The sequence below is a fragment of the Limulus polyphemus genome, unplaced genomic scaffold (genome assembly GCF_000517525.1).
Source record: "Limulus polyphemus unplaced genomic scaffold, Limulus_polyphemus-2.1.2 Scaffold281, whole genome shotgun sequence".
NCBI classification, from domain to species: Eukaryota; Metazoa; Arthropoda; class Merostomata; order Xiphosura; family Limulidae; genus Limulus; species Limulus polyphemus.
Genome location: NW_013665891.1, coordinates 598,191 through 608,997, shown reverse-complemented (window position 1 = coordinate 608,997; position 10,807 = coordinate 598,191). Strand labels below are relative to the sequence as shown.

At 32.8% G+C, this 10,807-nt stretch overlaps 1 protein-coding gene across 2 annotated transcripts in view; it reads right to left on the bottom strand.

The window, feature by feature from the left end:
- The window catches only part of LOC106457011 (cyclic nucleotide-gated cation channel alpha-3-like), a 165,450-nt gene that overhangs the window by 21,723 nt on the left and 132,920 nt on the right, over positions 1 to 10,807 (bottom strand). The window contains exon 3 of one of the 2 annotated variants that reach the window (XM_022382823.1): positions 7,355 to 7,660. The exons of the other annotated variant lie outside the window; for it this stretch is intronic. Within the exon in view, the coding sequence (XP_022238531.1) occupies positions 7,355 to 7,660 (306 nt within the window). The remainder of the gene's footprint in view (positions 1 to 7,354; positions 7,661 to 10,807) is intronic. 2 annotated transcript variants of the gene reach the window in all.

Here is a 10,807-nt window from a genome sequence, read left to right as displayed (position 1 = left end):
AAATTTCTTCCTTTTTTCTTTCTTCGCACCGAAAGTACGGAAACTTTATTTGATAGAAAAACATACTTAACTTTTATGGATTATTTTTCAAATTTGGTACAGTAATAAGTCTTTACAACCTACAATTAGTGTCAAATTGTGTTTAACTATAAGCCACGTACAAAGTTATTCAACAAAAACCGCTCAATTTTGACCATTTTTGCGCACTCCTACGCAAAAAGTCACGTGAGCTATCAGTATGAAATTTTTGTAAAGGTGGACCGTTTGTCGTTGGAATGATTTAGAGCACCAAAACTATAGTGTGAAAACACGTGCAGATACATAAGTATTAGTTAGGCCAAGCAAATTAGATCAGCAATTTCTAGGTCAAGTATACAAAAGAATCGTACTGGTGGATGGTTATTATTCATTGCTAACTTTTAAGTACAAATTTACTAAATTTTATGAAACTCTCATGATAAAGAGAGTTGGCCCGGCATGGCCAGGTGGTTAGGGAGTTCGACTCGCAATCTGCGGGTCGCGGGTTCGAATCCCCGTCCCACCAAACATGCTCGCTCCTTCAGCCGTGGGGGCCAACGAATAGTGGGATTGACCGTCACGTTATAACGTAAAAGAGTAACCCAAGAGTTGGCGGTGGGTGGTGATGACTAGCTGCCTTCCCTTTAGTATTATACTGCTAAATTAGGGACGGCGAGCGCAGATAGCACTCGTGTAGCTTTGCGCGAAATTCAAAAACAAACAAACCAACAAAGGAAGTTCTTACTGTTCTCCCTTCACTAGTAATGCGTGTTGTTCATGGCACACTGTTTTTACTGGTGTTTCGGGTGATGCATGAGTTTACAATCAAATTAGCCTCTTACTGCTTGGTGGTTAATTCTAAACTCTTGGGCGCCGGATCGATCAGTTTAAAGAGTGAAACATACTTTCGCTGCTACACTGCTTTCCCATTAGCGACTAGTTACTGCCTCAGTTTAATTAGTAAAGTAGGTTCTCGCTAATGTTCGCATTTCTTCCTAGTAACTTGGTTGCTACATCCATTTCACTATTAGAGTAGGTCTTGACTCACTTTATTATTTATTCCTGCTTGGTTACTGCATTGGTGTCAATAGAAAATATGTTTGAAACTGCATTAACACTCTGCATAGTAACTATGGTTCTGGATCGACGTCACTGGTAAATCCGGTTTAAATTGTCGTAACATTTTTTTTCTAGTAATTTAATACCATTTTATTTGTAAACTAACCCTTACCTTCTCACCTTTCACTCTGTATAAATTTGTCTCCCAGTGCAACAGCGGTAAGTTTAGGGATTTACAACGCTAAAATTCGAGACATGATTATCCACGGTGGGCCCAGAAGATAGACTTTGCTGTAGAAAACAAACAAACAAACTACATAACCTGGATCGGTATCACTAGTGAAGTAGGTTCTTATTGTTGTATCACTCTTTTTTGTTATTCGGGTTACATCGATTTCGCTATAGGTTCTTACTGCTGTACCAAGATATCTAGTATTTGCGCAAGTCTCACTAGTAAAGCAGATATTTGCTACCATATCATTTCAAGATGTTACATGCAGCAGTTTTATTTGTGTGCGAAGCAAGCGCTGTATAATTAATATATGTAAAAGCGTTTATGTCGGTCAATTATCATAAAAAAGAGGAAGAAGATGTTCTGTTTGTTTCCGAGCAATAAAAATCATGTAATACTGCTTTAAACCGTACTTGGAATAAATCATGTAATACTGCTTTAAACCGTACTTGAAATAAATCATGTAACACTGCTTTAAACCGTACTTGAAATAAATCATGTAACACTGCTTTAAACCGTACTTGGAATAAATCATGTAATACTGCTTTAAACCGTACTTGAAATAAATCATGTAACACTGCTTTAAACCGTACTTGGAATAAATCATGTAATACTGCTTTAAACCGTACTTGAAATAAATCATGTAACACTGCTTTAAACTGTATTTGAAATAAATCATGTACTTATTACATGCTAAGTGAAAGTTTGTTACAAGTTCTTATCATCGATTGTGAACCAGTCTTATTTGTTTACGCTTGGGGCTTGTAAGTTTTTGGAATCGGTCCAGCAACTTATACATTCCCAGTGAAATAGAATTGTCATTATCAATTCACTTCCTAAAGCTTGTAGTATTTCCTTGCTGTAGTCAACAAGTCAGGCATCACCTGGTCGACTCATCACAACACTAATTACGACGCCGAGGATTAAGTCTATATAAAGGTTTTCCAATATTTTCCACTGACTCCTTGGAGGTAACTTCCCACCTTCATTAACAAACGGGCTGGAGCTTGAAATCACTCTTTAATAAACGAGTTTATTGAAATGTGAACTCATTTTGAAATATTAAAGAAAAAAAAAAGAATCGCTATGTCGTTGGAGACACATTTTACAAGCCTCAGAAATCCTCAATATATTTTTGAAAAGAACTGAGACTTAACCATACTTTTCAGTAGTAAACTTAATATAAAAGTAATTAAAATCATGTGTCAATCACATTTCATTTTTTATCCGATTTCCTTTTGACATAAAAGTTTGAATTTTTTTGACAAAATAAGTATGTATATATAAACATGACGTTTGAAATTAAGACTTGGGAAATACCATCTTTATGAATCATTCATACATTCATAATATACGATAATCAAGATTAATTGAAATAATTATTATGTCCGAAGAAAACTGCAGAACAAGCATAAATTAATATCAACGATATTAATTCAGTTATTCATAATTTGGAAGAGCGTGTGTGTGTGTTTGTGTGGGGTGGGGGTGAAGTCGGGTGTCGTTCATATAGTTTAGATTATTTCAAAGCGGCGTTGCAATAATAATAACTATTGTTATCGCAGGGAGTTCTATTCGCACAAGAATCTGTTGTTCGTGTATTTCAACCTGTTTTAAGCACACTTTTGATGTGGACGCAGATAACAGAAACATAGTACAGAAAGCAGAAAAAATTATGTTTTAGTTTTTTTAAGTGGAGGGGGAAAATTGTCCGCATTTCTTAAGTAATTACATCTCAGTAAATATGAAAGTTGAAATTATTCATTTTTTTGGTTTACACTGCAATACAATAAATAATGTAAAACTAAATTTTTTTAGTATTATATAACCTTTTAGAAATCTGTCAAGTTCAACTTTAATGATAGGTGCTGGAGGTGTCCTACACACATTACAAAATTTAAAAAAAATCAGAAAAGTGCTAAAATGGAAATTAAATTATAAAATATAGCGGAACATTTCAAAGATACAGAAGGTTGTAGTGAAAAAAAAATGTTGATATTATTTGTTGAGATCCAAATATTAATAAACGTAAAATAAAGGAAGCTATTTTAATAAAGGAATACAAACTTATAATAAATAAAACAGAAGGAGTAGGTTTATACTTATGCTAAGGTCAAGACTATGTTCGTGCCGTCACCAATGGGTGTATTTAATTGTCGTGTTTAGTTGTGTTAAGTATCTATCTGATGATGCCACGTTAAGAGGGCGAAACGTTGTTTTATTTGATATTTTTTCTATTCGATTTTAGTTGTTTTTTGAATTTTTAACTTTATTGAGTTACAAACTTTGAATAAAAGTCCAAAAACGACTCAAAAGCTTGAGCTTTTAGAAAGTGCAATCATTTTGCTATATATTTTTTTAAATATAAACAGAATCTTATAGAGACGAGTCTTCCAACATAATAAGTGTAGATGAAATAGAAAATAACACGTATAACTTGTCCTTCAATTTATTAAATTCCTCTTATAAAATGTGAAACGGAATTGCTGTAAAATGCCAATAATTCAGAATTACTAAATGTTTTATCATCCACAATAAAGTGTAAAAATATTCCACTACAAAACGACAAAGGAAAATCTGTGTGAAGGAGGACTGAAAGAGGATTAAAAATTGTTGTCTCGAGAGAGTTTGTTGAATATCGCGCAATATCTCTGCTAGCCGTTTCTAATTTTGAACTGATAAAATAGAGGGAAGGCAGCTAGCTAACTTCACCTACCGTCAACTCTTAGGCTATTCTAATTGATTAGTGGGATAGAACGTCACATTATAACGCCCCCATAGGACGAGCATGTTTGGTGAGAGAGAAAGAAAGAAAAATAGCCTTACAATTGAAGTTAAGGAAAATGTGGATTAAGTTTAGGTTTGATACACAACATTTCTCGATAGTGAATTTCATTTTAACGTAAACCGATTACTCAGAAATACTACTAGTACTGCGTTGGAATTAAGGAAGTTTATTTCTGAAGTGACCATTAAAGATGTGATGATGTGATTGGAAAAGGTTTTTGAAGAGTCTTATCAGAATCATTAGATATTATTACGGTTTTAATCAATCTCAGATAAGGTTTAGAAAGAAAAGAATATATCTGAAAGGTGTTGTTAATGGAATGCATATGACTTGGAAGTTTTTGACAATGTTTCGAATTATTAGCTCAGATGAACCTGATGAAGACCTTTTATAACAGCTCGGAACGTCGTCCAAAACTTCTTAATTTGATACAGTCCACTAATAGCACCTTTTAAAGACCATATCCGAGTTCCTTATCTACGTATTGAAAAAAACGTTTATACTTAAATCTACGTGCGACATTAAACTATGTACTTTTAAAATGCCATATAAGTAACAAGGGTGTGGATTGACCCTATGACAAAGTTCTGTATTTCGGAGTTGGTGAGCTGGGTTCGAATCTGTATAATACTACAAAATATTCCCTGCTGTGGTTGCGTTATATGAGTTACATCCAATCCCTTAGCGTGGATGGATTTCTTCCATCTGGTAAGTAGTTCAGAATTAGGTACAACGGTAGATAGCTTTAATAGCTTTGCTATAAAAACAACATTAAAAGAGATGACATAAAACTGCATGTGTATGTTTAAAAGAAGAAAATCATACTAACTAGATATATATATATATATTCGTGAAGGTGCAATAATGGGGTTCGTTGTTTTACATTTGGTGTTTGTAAAGGAGGGTCAAGTTTCGGTTCCCGACACCACGCATCAGTGAGACTTTACCAGTCTCACAAACATATGCTTATATGGAAATAGATAACTGCCATCCCTATCATTTTATTTATTGCGTGAAATGTGTATAGTTCTACAAGTTAATAACTGCCTCTCAGCCTTTTTTGAAAACGTGATATCCAGTCACATTATTAGACACATGTAAATGTAACATTTTACGATGATTTCGAATTGTTGAAGAATCGCCAATCACTCGTAAACTTGTTTCTTGCTACCATATTATTTTCTTTATTTATAGTATACTCGTATACTGCACACAAAAGATTAATAAAACATTCTTAGTGATTTACCATTATTTCTCGTAACTCGGGTATTCCATCAGTTTAACCAGTAAAGAAGACTTTCATTGCTATATGTTGTTATTTTTTCTTGTAAGTCGGGTGCTCCATAGGTTTCAATAGTAAAGAGGATTCTCATTGCTATATCACCTTATTTGTTACTCATGACCTCCATTGGTTTCAATGGTAAAGAGGATCCTTATTACTATATCATCCTATCCTGTTACCCAGGAACTCTATAGGTTTCAGTGGTAAAAAAGTATTATCACTTCTACGTCACTCGGGAACATAATTCATTTTACTGTTAAAAAGGATTCTTACTTCTATATAATCTTTTTTTATATTCGGGAACTTCAATAATTTTCATTGATTTCACTGGTAAAATTATTCTCTTTTCTATAGTATCCTTTGTTGTAACTCAGGAACTTTATATATTTCACTGATAAAAAAAATTGTTTTTCATTGATATATCTTTTCTTGTAATTCGGATATTTTACCGGTTTCAGTCATAAAGCAGACTATTTATGCTATACAATAATCTCTATAAATTGTGGTACCTTATCGATTTCTCTGGTAAGAAAAAGAAAAATTAGTGATGCGCATGAATGGATTAACGAGAACACCATTGCTCTATCTACTATCTAGCGAAACCACAGCCAAAACAACAATGCTGTAAAGAAACAATAATAAAGATAGAAATAGAAAAAATATCATCATAAACTTATAAGCGTAGCAGTAAAAAGAAATGTCAGAAAGGAAAACCAAAACAATGTAATGTTGAAAAGGAGAATTAGAAACAAAAAAAGAAGTTAACATCGAAAAGGAGAATTCGAAACAAAATTAAACAAAAATCAAAGGTAACATTGAAATAAAGAATTAAAAATGAAGCAGAAAAATTGGATTAATTCTGTTACAATTAACTGGCCACCTGCAGAAACTTCTATTAAAATATTTGGTTAACGAGTATAGTTGATAACAGAAACAATTTATATTGTTTTAATTTTTTCAGATGAAAAACAAGCTTATCAATTAATTACGTCATAGACTCGTACCAGTAGCAGCAAACAGAATAAGAAAGGAAAAAATGTCAATTACTTAAAATATCATAATAAATTAATAAACGTAATAGCAAAAATGTAGAATCAGGTAGGAAAAAAATTCATAAACGTTGCAAGAAAAAAAAACAAAAACAAAAAAAGAACAAAAAAAATAGAAAGGTCGAAACGATTTTAATTGTTTGCTGTAAAGCTCAAAATTACATAATGAGTTATCTGTGCTCTACCTACCACGAGTATCGAAACCTTATTTTTTAGAGTTACAAGCCCATTGTGTGTGTGTGTGTGGGGGGGGGGGGGGTGCCTCACAAACACATAATTCAAGTAGAAGCGGAGTGATAAAAAGGTTTACAAAAATAACTTCATAAATGTATAATATCTATGTTTTACAATAATAGATAACTGATTTAAATGATGTGTTACTTTTATTAATTAAACACCATAAGATATGTGTATAAACCAATTAAGAGATTTTGTTTAGTAGTTCATCATTGGAACAGTTAGATTTACATTAAGTTCTATAACAATGTTATTATTATTATTGAATATAATTCTGATAATGGAGTTTTGAGAAAACACGAGCTATCTAGAGCATTTTAAATATGTTTCTGAAAATTGGACTCTAGTTTGAAAACACTTTAACTTATTACCTCGTTAGTACACGACGACACAGTAACCCCTAGTGGTGATTTTGGTTAACAGAAAAACTTCAATGAGTGATCCCACAGATACAACAAGATTCATGATGATAGTAAAAGAAGCATCGTATACAAATGGTTTCGAAACCCCTTTCATTACTGCTGTTTAAAATATAATGGATTAAGTATGTTACAATCATCCTGTTGTATTTTAAATTATCTGACTGAATTTGCTAGAAGTCTATTCTCGCCCAAAGAAATTAAATCTCAGTAAGCAGATGCTGAAATAAAAATGATCAAACAAAAGCAGAAAAGTTGAAAAATACTTACTTTTCCTAAGAGGTTCTTTTCTGTACTTTTCTAACCTTTTAACAGCAATGGCTTCCAATCTGATGCGGGCTGCCGGATAATCCTTCAAAACGTCCCACATGTCTTGCTTGTACAAGCAGAAGAGATCCGAATAGCCGACGGATCGCACTGAAGCTGTACGACGATTTCCGGCGGTCCCCATGTTGAGAACACTGATTTCTCCAAAGTAGCTTCCTGCTCTGAGTGTAGCCAGAACTGTTTTACCATTGTCTGTGACTACCTGAAGGCGACCACGATTCACTATGTACATCTCCTTTCCTACTTCTCCTATTTATGTAAAAAATATATATATATATATATATATATGCAAAGTTATTATTTTTCACTAAAACACGCTATGATGAATATGATCTCAGTTTTGATCATACTATGAATTGCTTGTAGTAATGAGACTAGAAACATGGATCCAGGGACCTCATAGGAGGCTGTTGTCTCACTCCGAAATTTTAAGCATTAAGTTGGATTAATATATGTTTTACTAGAACGGGTGTAAATGTAAGAAGGTAGAAATTACTGGTGTAAAATTGTTACTTCAAAGAGAACAATTTCAATTGTCTCTAATCTGCTGTGTTATAGACTTTTCAATGAAAGAATGACTTTGCTTGAAAGAGAGTTGCCTTTTGAATCTTATACTGCGCTATTGTTGCCAAAAATGAGTTTATGTTTATGGAGGGTAATACAGATGTAGGTTTGGTTGCACATCACGGAGAATTGACGTCTGATGAGTAGAATTCAAACATGCAGTTTTTTTCTCTGTAAGTTTCAATGGCCAATAATATAAAGTGTGTTACAGAGACAATTAAGATCAGCTTCAACGATCAATAACTCAATCTGTGTCTTCGAGTGATAGAAAAGGCCGGTTACAATGACCAATAACATAACATATGTGTTAGAGATACAAGAAAGGTCAGTACAATGTCCAATAACATAACATATGTGTTAGAGATACAAGAAAGGTCAGTACAATGTCCAATAACATAACATATGTGTTAGAGATACAAGAAAGGTCAGTACAATGTCCAATAACATAACATATGTGTTAGAGATACAAGAAAGGTCAGTTACAATGTCCAATAACATAACATATGTGTTCGAGATACAAGAAAGGTCAGTTTTAATTATGAATAGCATAAAATATATATTACAGATGCAAGAATGATCAGTTTCAATGACCAATAATGTAAAAGACGTGTTACAGATGTAAGGAAGATCAGTTTCAATGACCAATAGCATAAAGGGTGTGTTACAGATACAAGGAAGGTTAGTTTCAACGACCAAAAGTATGAAACACGTATTATACAGATAACGTATATCTTGATGAACAGAAAAATATGAAAAACAAAAACATAACGCGAAAGTATTGCAAATTGCTAAAAATTTGTGTAAAATTATTACTTACAGCTTAGCAAGTTTATTCATTCCCATGCAGGACTTACATCTATAATTTATCATTGTAAGTAATCCATTTGTTTTTAAACTTTAATTAGGTTAGACTTGTCTATGGGTACTAACCAGCAACTGACTTTATGACATCCTTCTGGGAATCCAACATTTTGATTTGATATTAGTTTTAAGTTGTTGTTTTCTCTCTCTCTTCAAAGTAAGTTAACTTATTAAACAAATATAGTACAACGTACAGTAATTTACAAAAATGTATTTTCCCTAAATGACTTTAGTGTAGGTGTTGCTTTAGCTTAATGCCTTTTACTATCGTTTCGGTCCTCCAACCGACAGGTAACTCAGAACTCACACGGACAGAAAAATACAATTTTCCCTCAATTTATTAATTTTGTGAATTTTGTACTCAACAGTGAGACTAAAGAATTTATTTTAATTTGAGAAAGCCCTGAAAGGTTCGTAAGTAATATATATCTATATATACACGCATAAATACTTAATGGCCTTGTTTGCTCAACAACTAGATGTCTTTGAGTCTAGAAGAACTCGAAACTAAATAATGGTTCCTCATTGAGTATTGCCAGATGGTATTAGGTATCTCTGATCATCCTGTAAGTGCCAACAACTCCAAAATCAGGAATTGACTCTGTAAAAAAGAGAATGCTGAAGATAACTAAAGTAACCAATTTTAGTTTATACTAGCACTAAATGAACATGTTTAGACAATACCACTGATTATTGAACCGTACACTGCAAAAAATTGCCTGTACATTTTACAGTAAAATAGTGGCAGATAGTTACCAGTACGTTACCGTAGCATTATGATCAACCGTAAAAAAAACAGCCATAAATATAGCTTCGCAGAGAAGTTTGTAGTAAAATTACTGCTTTTTGAATTTTAAAAAGATATATTATAATGAATTTATGTATATATATATATATATATATAGTGCAGTAATGTAAGCAACCATTATGGAATTTGTGAGCAGGTTCATAAAAACAGAAATAATTAAGTTTTATTGGTGAAGTAAAAATTTGTTTTAACACCAATAAAAGATGTACAACATACGATTCTTGAATCTTTGAACACTTGACGTTGAAAATGTTACGAAATAAACAGTATTTATAAAATAGTTCATTAAAAATAACGAACTGTGGTGTGAAAATATCCAAATAACGAAGAAACTCGTCTATAATTCAAATGATATTTGCAGTTCCATTCACTACATAAAAATATAATTGTTAAATTTCTTTCACGTTCTCTTGTTTGTACAAAAGAACTTCAATTATTCAGTAAACTGCAAAAGCTTTGGTTTCTGGTAGTTTGAATAATGATGTCTTGGAATTGGCTAAAGACAATCTCCCGTTGATATCTGCTCATCCATTCAAAATCCGAAATATATTTAATAAATGTCAACACACGCAGGCGTGTGGCTTCCTTTTTTGTTCTTTGAATTTCTTACAGTCTGTGACTTTACTTCTGGGTTGATGCATGTAAAATACCTTGAATTCAAATGTAACTCTTTCGTAATATAAAGTTTAATATAAACAACCTTTTCTGTACTTTGGATATATTAGCGTTATATTAAAGAAAAGCTGTCATCTGTTGAGATTTCAGGCTGTATATGTAAATGGGCATTGTTAATGAGTTCTTAGACTTCATTTTTCTTATTTTAATCACAACGCTCTCTTAATTTATGATGTTGTTCAAAATTGCTTTATAGATTTGTCATTCTATAACTGAGATCCAACTACGAGTTTTTTTAACGGCAACAGTTTTAATATAGGCCATTAGAGCAGAAATTACCGAGGCTGTTGGCACCAGACTTGCCCGCCAATCGATCTTTAGTCCAATCAGGAGTATCGACAGAGTCCCGTATAATGGCTGGAGACGGCTTAAATGGGTAATGAAGAAAAACTTTAATATAAGTTTAACATGACAGCAAATGTACAACGTTTCGACAAGGTTTTGTCATCATCAGGTATGATGATGATGACAAAACCTTGTCGAAACGT